Source organism: Tachypleus tridentatus, chromosome 10 (genome assembly GCF_004210375.1).
Source record: "Tachypleus tridentatus isolate NWPU-2018 chromosome 10, ASM421037v1, whole genome shotgun sequence".
NCBI classification, from domain to species: Eukaryota; Metazoa; Arthropoda; class Merostomata; order Xiphosura; family Limulidae; genus Tachypleus; species Tachypleus tridentatus.
The window spans coordinates 156,834,813-156,850,388 of NC_134834.1; the positions used below are offsets into that span (position 1 = coordinate 156,834,813).

The window sequence follows — 15,576 nt, forward strand, 5'->3', positions numbered from 1 at the left end:
CTGTTATAAAAAGAAAAAATACCAGTAACAGAAAATACACCAACCTAGAAATTTAGGGGCCAACAACTATCAGATTTCATCTAGTTAAAGCATTGCATCTTAGTAATGGAAGTTTGAAAATTGACTCTCAATTACTATAATTCATCATATTCAGATAGTTAAAAGAAAATTAAACTGAAGTGTTTGAAGCTTGTTAGTTTCATCTACTAAAGAGAAAATACTACTTTCACTGGGGTTTGATAAGTAGATTTAGCACAAAGTAATGATAAGACCATACCAGTTTCCTCTGAGAGAATGAAAGATTAACAGTACTTTAGTTATACAACCTTGTTATTTTTGTTTCTATATTTATGATTCAATGCTTAAGCATTAAGGGAAAAAAATGCAAAAGCAAATGTTACCAAAGAGAAAAACATTACCTTGAAACCTGAAGTAAAATTTTCAATCAGAATTTTACATATAGAAGAACTTGATATGTTATTAAAATTTTTGGAATTATACATCAAATTGATATTTTGACCATCTATCATACTGACAGTAAACTTATAAATTCCAGTTTTTAATTTTGTCCATTATTAACCACAGGGTATGCCTGCTATTGCCATTTTGCAAGATCTTAAAAGGCATACTTTGATATAAAAAAAAAAAAAATTCACGCTAATTCAATATTATATGGTTTCTATGTAAGGAATGTCTTCAATAATATATAGAATTTAGGATATTTTGCCAAATTTCCAATTTTTCCTGGTTTCTGTACATTTAAAATACACAAAGGAGTTAAGAACTCAACTTACAGTTCTAGGGATTAAAAATATCGAAGACTACTTGAATTTCTAAAGTGTTTTTTTTTATATTTAAGTAAATGTTTAAAAACTCAAGTCAGCCTTTTACTGTTCTTACATGCAGTTATCTTGAGAGACAAGCAAACAAGATAATACATCACACCCTTGTAACAAATGCTTGATAGTAAAGGGATAAATTTTAATTCCCTGTGTATACAAGCTGTGAAGCAACTTATAACAGTCTCTTTAGCAATGTCAGCTGTGAAAACATAAATATTCTTTGTAAATTAGAAAAAAGCTACCTCTGAATTTTAACCTCTTTATTGGCTTACAAAAACAATTAAGAGATTTGACTCAAAGTATTAAAACTGTTTTTCAAGTTATGGCTAGAGCTTACATACACAAAACGTTCAGCTAATTACACAGTACCTGTATACTCCATAATGCTTGCCTGATGCTCTGTCACCACATATGGAGCAAAGATGCTTGGATCCACTAAGTGGATGATTTGGTGGAAAACTGTTCTGTTGTTGTAAAGAATTCTGAAAAATCAATATATATATATATATGTTGAAAAAAATTATTGAAAGTAATAACAACACACAAACATACTGGTATATCTTATGTCTTCAACATTATGTTACATAACACCATAAAAATTTTGCAAAAATATACTTTTAAAGAAATTACCAATCCAAGTCCTAGGCAGGATGAAAAGTAAAATTATTATTATTTTCTCAACTTGTATAATTTAATATATCATAAAAAATCTCTAACCGACAAAAAAAAACAGTTCTTCCTCTCAAAAGTGCTATGGATTTCATCAAGATTTTGTAATGTGATTTTAACAAACTTTACAAATTATTCTCATTTCTATGTACTTAAAACCTGGTTTCATACATTAATCACATTATAGAGAGAATATTATATGCCAATGAGAGTTAATACATATACCAATTTAAACAGTAAACATCCTAAACTAAGCCCATCAAACTTCTAGCCAATATCATGGAGTGCTACCATCTGTAATCTAACTAGATAGTATTCTTATCTGCTGTATGGTCATGCTCAAAGTGTTATATACAGGTTATATGAAAAGGTGAATGAATAACTACTACCACATTGGTATCAATGGGTCTTGCATTTGGGGAAATTATCAAACAAACATGAGAAGTGATTCTCAAAAAAAAACTTACAGTTTGCAAAACAAAGTTATTGGCAAGGATTCCAGGAAAGCTTGGATGTGAAAAGTTGCTTGTAACACCTATGTTCATCCCTGCTGTAGTCACTGCAAAGTTTGATGTCCCTATGCCATTGGTTGGTGACAAAGGACTGGTTACTCCACCTGAATTCAAGGATGGAGTAACATTTTTTTAATGTATTTTCTCTTACTTTTATGCATCTTGAACCTATTAACAACAGTCTTAATTAGTTAATTAAGGTATTTAATACAAATATTTAGGATAAAAATTAAGCAAATACACATTTCATGAAAATGTTGCATACAAAACTGCTCTCTAAACAAGATTGGCCTTAAGTACTTTGCCATCATAGAAAGTATCTTAAAATTTCATCCTCAGTAAATGCAGATATAACTTTACAGAAAGGAAATGTTGTAATTTCTAGTAAATTTTTATTTTAACAAACCCATCTGCATTTTACTTCAAACTGTCAGGATTTAGAACTTTATTTTTCTCAGTTTTTTAGCTGTAAAGGTGTAAAGCACTTTATTAATATCCAGTTTCATAAAGGTTTAATATTTAAATTGATTATCTTACAGTGGCTGTTCCTATAAACATATTTTCCAAGTTTCCATTCCCAATTTGCCCCTAAAGAAGAAAGGTCCACTTTTTGAAAACATTTGTGTTATAAGGTTTTTATCCTAACAAATTTTCCTAGTCAGTAAGACACAGCAGTGAAGGTTAAGTGAATATGAGATATATAATTCTATTGAAGATAAAATTAACATAAAAACGTTTTTATATTTTTACCACCTGAAGCAGTTCTATCCCACTTAACTAATAATCTGGGCCTGTCTTGGGCACTTAGAAAGTGTCCAACACTGAAAGTAATAATATTCACTATGGATTTTAAAAGCTTAGCAAATCATCATGTTAAACAATACTTAGATAAATTATTCTTTTTTAATAAGTTAAAAGATCCTTACAAGTGTCTTCTATGGTTTTTACCAAAGCCATATAAAAATTTCAAAAAAATCAATACTTTAGTAATTTCAGTATCTGTTTTAATAAGTGACTATATATTTTGTTATTTATCTTATTTCCAAAACAAAGTAAATATTTAGAGGTGTGTTTCCTGAAATAAGTACAGTGTCTAACTCACACTGTCACAGTGACACTTTTATAGACTGTTATTTCACAGTCACTTAGAAAATAAATCTCAACATTATGATCTAAAAAATTTTACTCTAGATTAAAGAAAATCCTTATAAGAAACTACAAATCACAATTCATTCCATATTTAATAAAACACTTTCTGTGGTTAATTATTTTTGATGATTATTAACCATAAATCAACATACTTCACATAAAATAAGAAACTTTTTAATAAACTTATAATCTTTTATCATTTTAAAACCATTTTCAAATTTCCAGAAACAATATTTTACTTTCATTGCTCACAATCAATCTTTAAATTTTATGGTGGGATATTTTTCAGCACTCTTTCAGTCCTATTATTTAAACATGTTGGAAAAACAAACAATATAATCTGTAAAACTACCATAGAAGAGAATCATTACAGCTGAAGACACAAATGCATATTTATTATATTTTCATCAACAATGTGAAAAATAAGTTTTATTTTAAAAAATGGGTGTGACAGTTGATTGTAAGAAACATGTACAGTCTTAAGCCTTAAATAAAACAAGTACTGTAGCTATTTATTTAATGTACAGTATTGTATATTATTTCAAAGTAATTTATCATTAGCTTTTATTTATAAATTTTACATAAACAATGTGTATGTGTATATATAAAATTAAACATGTTTAAACAACAGCATATCAAATAACTTTCAATGCTAAAACTATGTAGAATTAAAGTTAAAAACTGTACACAGATAATGTGCAATTTTTTATTCAAACATTTATTAGTCACTGTTAAAATTACATCTACATTCTATAATTATATGAATGATATCTACATTTGTTAATGCTATTACTAAATGCATATTTTAGACAGTTAATGGTGAAAATGATAGGTTTAAACTTACAATTACCAATGAGGTTAATATTTATGCAACAACTTGCTTTTGGGTCAAAGACATTGTTTATTACAGGGTTCCTGATAACATATGAGTCACTTAAAAACTATGAACAAAATGTTATCAATAGTACAATTAAAACTAATTACTGCTAAGGTCCCCTACAAGTCTTACCTAGAAAATGAATCATTTCATACCAACATTCTTTACTTGCTATGCAGCAAAATCATGAAATTATTTACTATGTTCAATAATGAATAATAAACAACTCAGTAATATGAGGGTTATGTTAGACTAAAGTAACATACCATAAAATGAAATGATTAGGGAAAAAAAGTGTACTACTTCTAATTTTACTTTTAATTTCAAATGAACTGCTCATTATACTATCACATTGTTTACCTCTTTTTCCAAAACCTTTGGTGACTGGTAAATGTTTTCCATTCATTATTGTTAAATGTATGAGGTGAGACATGTTAATTTTGTAAAATGTTGCATCTTTTGAAACATTGTGGTTGTCCATCTATACTTCAATCTTGGAGAAAAAGAGACTAGAGACAGTTCTTAATGTTTGTCTCTAATCTCTATTTTAACATAAAAGCAACCAAAAACCTTCAAAATTTCATAAACTTTATTAAACCTTGTAAGTTTGTATATGTAGGTAATAAAACAGTTGTAACAAACAAGCTGCCAGCTAAAAAGGAAAAACTATATATTAAACACTACATGTAAATCAGAACAAAATCTGCATGCTTGTAAATGTTTATTATTTATGAAATGTCACTTTAATTCAATATTAAATACTTTAGAAAAACTATCAAAAATTTGAATACACTGTCTTGTGAAGTATATTCATTCTTGCTACAAAACATTTATTGTGTGTGTATATATATGTGTCTCTGTGTTAGCAACTATCACCCATAGTTAGCTGGTTTGACTGCCATAATTTTTGATACAGAAACTTAAAACTGTCTGAATATTTACATTAGCTAGTTTATTCTGGAGTTTTTGCCCTAGAATGAATAAAAAACACTGAAATAGGGCATTTTTCCATTTTTTATAGACACTTTGCTATTAATTTAAAGAAACAAATAATTAAACAGTTAAATGAATTAGTTATTACCTTCCACAAAGCAAAGTATGCACTTAGCATCTGATAAGGTCTTTATGGATTTAATAATAAAAAAAAAAAGGATTGTTTGTTTTTTTTAATTTTGCACAAAGCTACTCGAGGGCTATCTGCACTAGCCGTCCCTAATTTACAAGTGTAAGACTAGAGGGAAGGCAGCTAGTCATCACCACCCACAGCCAACTCTTGGGCTACTCTTTTACCAACAAATAGTGGGATTGACCGTCACATTATAATGCCCCCATGGTGAGCATGTTTGGTGCGTCCAGGATTCGAACCCATGACACTCAGATTACGAGTCGAATGCATTAACACGCTTGGCCAATAAAAAAGGAAGGGCACATTATCTAACTTTGTCCTCTATACAGTTTTTGCTTCCTTAATGGATACTTTTAGTTAGTAAAATAAGTAAATATATTACACAAAGTCATCCACACTACTCTGCATGTGTTAGCTAAATTCAAAAGAAACATATTCTAAAACATGTTAATGGTAATATATTTTTCTTATAGCATTTGTTCAGACACACATTAGCTTTAGACCACCAACATAGCTTTTAGCCACAATGATAGACAGTTTACAATAACATGAACTACATCTAAAACCAAATGTTCCTTGAAAGCTGAGTTCAACATTTAGTTTAAGCACAATATTGAGGGGAATGTTCAATGTCACATTAAGCTTATTTTAATGCAAAAATCATTTTGTTCACAGTTTGTAGTATATCAGATATCTTGAAGTAATAGTCACTGTAACATCAATCCAAATCTTGATTCACCTAGCTTTCTGATCAAACAGACAAATGTGTCAGGAAGAGAAGTTACTTAAACTTGTATCTGGTCTATTTTACCTGGAAATATGGCCCAATACTATAAGTTAACAGTATAGCAAATTTGTCTACCATGTGTAGAAAAATGGTAAACAATAAAATAAAATTAGTTTAAATGCTTTTATAATGAAAACTATTAAATTAATTGTCTATAGAAATTATTGTAATTATTCTACATTTATATAGAAAGGTCTTCTATTTTTGCAGATGAAGTTGTGAGGTGAAGATTTTTCATACAATCGTTTCACTCCCAGTTTCTAATTGGTTGACAATATAGGCTTTCAACTTTTCACAATGATAAATATCAGTAGCAAGTTTAAGGATAACAATTTGAAATCTATGGTGGGTTTAGTTCTGATTCTATAGTTAGTAGAAGAATGGGTGCCAATTCTTATTTGTACATGGTATACCCTGAAATAAAGTGTCAGAGAAAAAACTTTTAAACTATATTTTGACTTTATAGTATGCATAAAAATGTCTAGGGAGGTTCTTCTCTGACAGAAAATCAAGTTAGACCTTTTCCTTATAGGTTAAGTGAAACTTAAAATATAAACTATTTTGGTATCCTTCTAGATTATATTTACAGATCTGCCATATTACTACTCATATAGATAAGTTTCTATCCTATTGCAAAACCAAAGGTTTTTTAGTCTTAACTGTTTACTTCTCTGCACATCTCAATTAGTAAACTCTTCCCTCAGTTCCCTGCCAATAAAACAAAACTCATGTACTGTATATATCTCTAGCAACGTAACGTCCTATATTTCACAAAACACCTTTTGTTTGATCAAGCATTTTTATGCAATGTTTAACAATATTCAACTCGTGAAATATTGAAAATTATGCTCAAGATCATTATTATTTATCATTATGCTATGCTACAGCTCTACATCATGTATTTTGTAACGAGGAGATATAAAATTTAAAACTACTCTAGCATGTTATTATACTATAACTTAGTTTCATGCCGTTTATACAATGGTTTTTAAATTAATTAATTATATTAATATCAAATGCATTTTGAAAGGAAGACATATTCAGAGTTGTTAAAAGGTAGTAATCATTGAATAGTTAATAATAAATTTACATAATAATAAAAAGTTTATTTTATATTGCAGTGTTATTTTCTTTCTTCTCTGCAATTTTTGTTGAAAGTGTCTATCGTCATTACTCGTGCAGTATGAAAAAGTTCTTTGAAGCATTACTGCCACCGCAGGCTTTTGTCCAATCAGAGACCTGATTTGGGTAGCCCTCACAAGATTTTCGTCCTATCAAAGACCGGTCTTGGATAACACATAATATTCTCTGTATTACAGAAATGTGAGTTTTTTTTTTTTTTTTTTAAAGAATGATATAAAACAAAGGGGCGCTACTTTCGTAATTACAATTAATTTACAATCCTTTTAACACACATAAAAGGATGGATATGATTACAACTGCATAAACGAAGAAAATTTAATAATTGGTTGAACAATCTCCATTTTTTTATTTAAAAAAGGATGACGTTACTAACTAGCGTTTTTCGTCAAATGGCCAGGTGGTTAAGGCACTCGACTAGTAAGCCGAGGATCGCCGGTTCGAATCACCTTCACACCAAAACAAGCTCACCCTTTCAGCCGCTGTATAATGTGACGGTCAATCCCACTATTCGTTGGTAAAAGAGTACCCCAACAGTTGACGGTGGGTGGTGATGAGCAGCTGCCTTCTCTCTAGTTTTACACTGTTAAAATAAGGGACGGTTAGCGCAGATAATCCTCGTGTAGCTTTGCGCGAATTCAGATACAAACAAACTTTTTGTCATGTGGTACAATTTACAACCACCATTCTGATAATGATGAGCTCCAGCTGGAAATGTCATTCTTTTTCAAATAAAAGATAAAGTCTTGGCGGTTGTTCAATTTATTACTTAATTTCGACACACATTTAACACAATCAAATTTCTTTTGAGGGGAGAGTCCATAAATTCGCGATGTCTGAAATGCGAAATAAAAAAAAACAAACTCAAGAACAAACTAATTGATATTTAAACATTCTCTTTTCAGATATCAAGTTTGTATGTGTTAACTGTAGAACCTGATCCTTTATCATACGTATTCGTTGATAAGAGCAGCCCAAGAGTTGGCGGTGGGTGATGATGACTAAATTAGGGACGGCTAGTGCAGATAGCCCTCGTGTAGCTTGTTTGTTTGTTTTGGAATTTCGCGCAAAGCTACGCGAGGGCTATCTGCGCTTACATTTAAATTAACAAATTGTTTATGCCTGAGTCAATGTTTTAAAAAGTACACAGATACAGGTATACAGTCACTTTCCGCGAATATAGTACCTTTAAACACGTAAATACATCTTCTGGCCACATACTTGGAAAACTGCAGGCTGCCAACCACGTTATTTATTCTTGCGAACAGAATATTGTTAGCAGCTGTTAAAAGAGGCAATGACGATCAATGACAACAAAAGTGGACTATTACAACTGCTACACCAGTCAAAGAAGCAACATCCGTTCACATATATGTATTAGCTTAATGCCAAGGCCAAGCATATCAAATAAAAACAGTCCTTCTGAAACTGTGCCAATCGTGTGGTACTATTCCCCTTCCCATGAACCGGCAGAATCTGCAACTATAATTGTGTGTGTTATTTCTAGGTCTATACGCAACATCCTACATTGAGGTCATGAAACTTGACTGATTATGCGACAGAATCTAAAGTATGATATCTTGTAATGTTATATAATTTGTACCGAAAATATGCGTATATTAAAGAAATACGATTCAACACTTCTTACTTGAATAATATTTTGGTAACATACCTGAAACCGTACAGTAACTATCGAGTTGTTTTCATACTGTTTATTGTTGTTCTTGTTGTTGGTTTGTTTTTTTTATAGAAAAGCCACATTGGGCTATCTGTTGAGCCTACCGCAAGGAATCGAATCTCGAATTTTAGCGTTGTAAGATTGTAGACTGAAAGCTGTTCCACCGAAAGGCAAACTGTTCCTGGAGATAAAGTCGACATATTGTATCGTATTGATATGAGTAATTCTAGTTGCACTTATCACAGCACTCGGTGTAAAGATGTGAGTACAAACACTGGGTGAAATCACTTATTTTGTATGTAAAACACAAAGGAAATTCACAGTATTAATTAGTAGAACTGATCGCAATAGTAGCGGTTTTTTCTTATTTTTGTGGCTCCTTTAATATAGATCTAATAACCAACAATATAACTAACTCATAAGTAATTTAGAGCATAAACTGTTTATTAAAATTATTTTAAAATCTTAACAGAGAGTCTATATGGTACCTCATCGGTAATTTTATGGTTAACAGCGTGAATGTTTAAACGGTGATTCATTTTCTTTTTTTTTTATTAATTTGCTACAAGAGATTGTCTTAATTAATGTATGTGTTTTTAAGGTATTTTAGTCCTGACTGATATTGATAGACTGCTTGCGTGGGCCCGGCATGGCCAAGTAGTATGTTAAGTTGTTCGACTCGCAATCCGAGGGTCGCGGATTCGAATCCCGGTCGCACCAAGCATGCTCGCCCTTTCAGCCGTGGGGGCGTTATAATGTTACGGTCAATCCCACTATTCGTTGGTAAAAGAGTTGGCGGTGGGTGGTGATGACTAGCTGCCTTTCCTCTAGTCTTACGCTGCTAAATTAGGGACGGCTAGCGCAGATAGCCCTCGAGTAACTTTGCGCAAAATTCAAAACAAAATAGACTGCTTGCGATTAAAGAGTATTAGTTCATAAGAGGTAATAATAATTATTACTACATATACACAGGAGTGCACTCACAGCATTTATTTTATTTTTAGAACTGAATATATAGACCCGAGATTAATAATAGAACAATTAATTGTTTCTGGATACGTGTTAAACCAGAAACACTGGTAATTTTAGAGGTTACCATCATTCAAAAATTTTATTACAAGATTCCGATATTAACCTACGTTTTAAAATCTAAAGTGTGTCAATCGGTCATATCACAAAGAAAATATAATAGTGCATAAATTGTGACGACAGTAGTTTCAATGCCAGAACTAATGTGGCAACTGGCATTGTTTTTTAAATTACTCTGCAGTGTATGCATGTGTATATATAGTAATTACAATAATGTAAAAATCTTTATATAATCATACTGCTGTAAGAAAACAGCGTATTAATCAATCACATACAACAGAAGCATCTCCAAGGTAATGCTTATGCAACCACAACTGATATTTCATGTCACATGCAAAACAAACCTTTAAGAAACAATATAAAAAAAGTAAACTGCGGGATTTCATTGCAAACTGGCGCCTCTTTTGTAAAAAAGAAAAGAAATAGAGTTATAATGGTTTTTATCATTAAGCTGGTACTTTTTGCTGATTCGGTAAAAATAATGTAAAATCTAGTTCATATAATGAAAGGAAAGCCCTTTATTTATTTTAACTGAAAGTTTTCCAGCTTAAGAAATTTCACAAACTAACGATAACCTTTCGACAGGCCTAATTCCCCAATAAATTCTTATTTGTTAATTTTCTTCTGGTATCTACAGCATAAACTGATAAAAACGTACGGCACTTGAACTGATTTGCTAACTCGCTCTCTCACTAACTAACTAACTTTTTTATATATAATATTTATCCCCCAAATTTCTCAAAACTAAACACTCAGGAGGTTTCTTGGCTCATATGTTAGCAACTAATTCTTTCGAAAAATGGCTCAGACAGCCTAATTGCTTTGCGCCATAAAATGCCAAACCGACCCGCCCACCCTTCCAAAAACTTTCTTCAGCAAACATAAGGAGTCTTAAATTAAAATATTAAAACATAGTTCGTAACGCCTCCCTGGTTTGTGTCGTCGTTTAGTAAACCAAATACACAAATAAAACAATAATATATTAAACTTAAACTTATATAATCAGCAGTAAAAGTCACTAAGTTTACAATTAACAAAAATTACAATAATTAAAATCATTAATTAAATGTGTTAAACAAAATACAGTCACAGTTCTCACAAACGAAATTCTTTGCTATGTGATTTATTATCTCTTGTTTGTTTGTTTGGAATTAAGCATAAAACTACACACTTTGCTATCTGCGCTGTGTCCACCATGAGTATCGAAACCCGGTTTCTGGTGGTATGAGTCATCAGACATACCGCTGTGCCACTGGGGGCTTACTACCCATCACTTTTACATGTGTTAATTCTTTTGTATGGTTTTATTTTTCATGGTTTATAGTAACAAACCTGTCCTTTATCGTCACAGGAAAGTTATTTCCAAGTTGATAAATAATCGAGAGAATTTACTAGTTAGTTACTCTGGTTTTGGTGATACTCTTAGACTGTTTCAACAAAATTCTGAGGGAATCACAAGGTTTATATTCCACTGGCAAATCCTTCTCTGTAGCTGTCTCAAAAAGAAGTTTTGGTGGATTTTATTATTCGGTGAAATTAATACAAATTTTAGTCCATGTAATGAAGGATAAGCATTTCATTTATTCAACTGAACGCTTTAAAACTTATACAGTTTCACAAATAAACGATAACCAAGTTATAAAACTAACAAATAAAACTCAACAATTACTTAGGTACTAAATTTCTCTGTTAACACAAACTCAAAAATGCACAGCAATGAACTGATTTACAAATTAACTTATTTACTTACACAATATTTACATTTTCCCCCAAAACTAACAAAAATTCTAGGTGTCACGTTAAATACTATAGAAACTTCTAGTCGCTACTACGTTACGCTAAGACTCCCTTCAGCAAACAATACAGAACACCTAAGTTAACATATTAAAACATAGTTCACAATAGTACTTTGTAAAAATTATTACGTCATGTCAGATACTGCCTTTTAAACCACGTATCATCCATATTTCTAAACGTATTTTGCACCATAGTTTTCTTTGTTTTGTTTACTGGTGAAAGAAAACTGTCTTCGACAAAAAAAAAAAAAGTTGAAATTATTTGTATTATTATTTTAATATTTAATTTGGTTTAAGCATGACTGACTGAGTAAGCACCAATGTATAATTTGTACGAACTTAATAAATAAACAAACCATAGAAACTGTAACAAAAATTCATTTTGATGTGAAGGGTGGCAGTGAAATGGAGCTATACTCGATTTTCTAATCCGGTGTAAACTTCTTCAAACGAAATTAAAGATGTAGAAGAGCGTTTTTAAAGAGTTACAAACTAATTCCAATCATTAGTTGTGTTTGTGTTAAATCTTAGTACTTTCCTGAATATATTAAATTCACCTTACACGTTCACACCATGCCTCGTCGGATGAAACCTTTTTGATCGGCAGAGATGTTTATTAAGTGATATGAATATTTGAACATAAATCCTATTTTCCACTTTGGAACGACCACAAACTGTTTTCAAGGACGAGGACGCGCGCCTTAGCAACAACCATTCTGCTGAATGGCGTCTGCTGCGTACGTACTGGATGCCTGAACGTTTCTTGGAGAGAGAATAGAACATAGATAAAACACCAACTTTATAAACAATGTCTTTATAGAAAATCTAACTCAAAAAACTGCACACAACACACAGAGGTGAATATCTGATTTTATATTCACATAATATAAAATTTCACACCTTTTCCTCTAGACGACAAACACACGTTGTTTTTTGTTAATTCGGTAATATTTCATACACTAACTCATCTATTTATAGAATATTTATACTTTCTTAAACAAAATTACAAAAATTCGAGACGTTACGTTAAATCTAGACACTCAAGAAAAATGTTAATCATCACTACGTTACGCTGACGTTCCATCTAGCACATGCTCAGTTTCATATAAATGTTCGTTTATAAATATCATGTTTGAAGATTACACATACTGATTATTGGTCTACTTTCCTAAACTACATTTATTAACGTTCAGTAGTAACTGCACATGTGAATTAGAACACTTCGAGTTGTGTATGACTTCTAGTAACTTATTATTTGAACATATTTCTTCCCTAAGTCACAAACGTTTCGGTGAAATGAAAGTGGATCGCGAGGTCGAATCCCATCATCAAGCATACGCGCTCTGTCAGCGAGGGGACATCATAACGTATGATCAAACACCTTTTGACTTCAATTGGTCATAAATTGGGGATGGGTACTGTCGACTAGCCTCTTTCCCTTTAGAGTATTTCTCCTATATTCCGAACGACTAGGCGAGACAGAACTCAAAGTAGTTTTGCACAAAATTCTACAATACGCACACAAACACTAGCTTTTAATTAAAATTATAGAATAACTAAGATAACTTTTCAGCTGTTAACACAAACAGTCGATTAAAACGCGTGTGCAAATGCCTTACTTTATCTGTATAATATTTTTATGTTTAATGAATGTTATATATATACATGTGTGTGTGTGTGTGTGTGTGTGTTTCTCAATCACAGACTATACAAGAAATGAAACTAGCAATTTTGAAGAAATTAAAATGACTTCTTTCAGTTCATTTATGTTACATAAATAGTAATACTCACGTACATACAAGCAAAAACAAGAAACGAAAACTGGCGTAGCATGTTAGACAGTCTTGGACAGCAAATTTACCATTTTCAAACCGCAATCTTTTAAGTGAATCTAAATTCAACTTTGATTTTTATAAAGTTTTTCATGCTAAAATGAAAGTTAAGGTAATACAGGTCAACGAAGTTTAACAGACATTGCGTGACAGATGTACATATATAAATGTGTAATAAATAAGATATGGAGAATTTTTTAACATAAACCGTTAAACATTTCTATATAAATTATATGAATGCTCGTGCAATATATGTAGACCTAAAATTCCTTTAAATAATTGAGAATACTTGTACTCTATCCGACCTACCACCCTCAAAAAACAAAACATAGAAGTAACATTCGTGCAATACCTCGTGTTTATTAACACAATAAAATCTATTCTACTTGGACTTGGCGGAAAACTGAAATACAGTATTTTCAAAAGAAATCCAAGGCGTTTGGGTGGGATATAAAATAGACACGTCCAAGTATCGCGTGCAGGAGTAGTCTATTACTGAGTTGCATGGAAAAAAACTCAAGAAAAATCCAGCGCTTTCATATTATCAGTAATAAATTACTGTGCTCTCAGCTGGAAACGCGTCGTCTGGTTTGAATGTCAATGACACGGCTATACGCTTCGATTGATACGTGGAATACACGTGTATCTTTTCTAGTTGGAAAAATAAAAAGGAAAAAAACAAACTGCCAAACACATAAATCTTTTGCAAATAGATCATACCAGAATTAATTACACTTTGGCGGATATTAAATTAAAAATATATATAATTATGATTATACGTAATCGTAAAACAGACTTTCCAAAAAATGTTATTTATAATATTAAATCCCTTTTTTTTCTACAAAATCTTTAATTAAAACGTGTACCGAAAAGACCCATCTATATAAATGTTCTCTTACACGTTGTTATTTGTACAACTGGTGATATAAATAATCCTTAGACCTCTAATTTCTCTCCCGTATTCCAGCCGACCTGAAAAGCGCTGGTATTGTGTGAAAGGTGCACTGAATATGGCGGACATAGTGAGATTGACATATTATTCTATATTCTTCTTTGCTTCCATTCATCAACTCTTAGTAAAAACCACACAAAGCTGACTCAAAAGAATAAAGAGACATATTTCCACAATGTCGTTACTGACATTTTTAATACATTCGCTTACAGACGCGCCTCTAATCAGGAATGCCTTAAAAATGGCCCCCCGCTAGTACAGCGGTGTGTCTCCGGATTTACAACGCTAAAATCAGGGGTTCGATTCCCCTCGGTGGGCTGAGCAGATAGCCCTTTGTGGCTTTGCTATAAGAAAAACACACAAAAACACACGCCTTAAAAATGAAAACCAAAATGGGAGTAAAGGACAGATCACGTGGGTTAGTGTACCGTCCACGTGACGCAGATTTTATTTGTGCTACAATTTGCAACAGCACACCAAAAACAACATTTTAGTGCAGTATGCTGTGCAATTCCATACTGTTTTACTTATTATCATCTAAACCAACTTCTGAAATCCGAAAATAATTGTTTATTTATAGTGAAAAATTTATGAAAGCAATAGAAAAATATTTTTAATAAAATATGATGTACAGTTGGATTATCTCGTGTGTGTTTGTGAGTGTGTGTTTTCTTATAGCAAAGCCACATTAGGCTATCTGGTGAGTCCACGGAGGGGAATCGAACCCCTGATTTTAGCGCTGTAAATCCGTAGACATACCGCTGTACTAGTGGGGTCTTTTAATTCGTACGGGTGCCAAATTCGCTAAGTTAAAGGCCTTTGCTTCCGAAAAGAAGTCAAATTTCGTAAAAAAGCCTAATATGAGCTAATACGTTTTTAGCGTCTTTCTAATGGAGAAGAGAACAATAAGATAGCTAATTCAGAATGACTTTTTTAAATTAAGACGATTCATTTTAATGCAGTTTTCTTTCTATTTTTTAAAACTCAAAACAATCACAAAAGTGGAATCTGGACATTCATGCTATATATTATACCTTTATATTATTAGATTGCTTTGTTTTTCGCACAAAGCTACGCGAGGGCTATCTGTGCTAGCCGTCCCTAATTTAGCAGTGTAAGACTAGAGG

General features: G+C 31.7%; 2 protein-coding genes across 12 annotated transcripts in view; one reads left to right on the forward strand and one right to left on the reverse strand.

Annotated features, from left to right (window-relative positions):
- LOC143230716 (zinc finger BED domain-containing protein 5-like) overlaps positions 1–15,576 on the forward strand; it is a 47,224-nt gene that overhangs the window by 26,857 nt on the left and 4,791 nt on the right. Inside the window, exon 5 of the mRNA XM_076464757.1 lies at positions 8,853–9,041. The gene's annotated coding sequence lies outside the window, so the exon portion shown is untranslated. The remainder of the gene's footprint in view (positions 1–8,852; positions 9,042–15,576) is intronic.
- LOC143230715 (retinoic acid receptor RXR-alpha-A-like) overlaps positions 1–15,576 on the reverse strand; it is a 54,003-nt gene that overhangs the window by 22,817 nt on the left and 15,610 nt on the right. For 7 of the 11 annotated variants that reach the window (XM_076464753.1, XM_076464747.1, XM_076464749.1 and 4 more), the window contains 2 exons: positions 1,979–2,127; positions 1,212–1,324 (listed from right to left, as the gene is read on the reverse strand). In XM_076464753.1, coding sequence (XP_076320868.1) covers positions 1,212–1,324; positions 1,979–2,056 — 191 coding nt within the window. In that variant the 5' untranslated portion in view covers positions 2,057–2,127. Of the gene's footprint in view, positions 1–1,211; positions 1,325–1,978; positions 2,128–7,052; positions 7,184–8,288; positions 8,519–8,774; positions 8,904–12,227; positions 12,428–15,576 lie in introns of those variants that run through there. The other 4 variants (XM_076464754.1, XM_076464756.1, XM_076464755.1 and 1 more) reach the window with 4 other exon arrangements.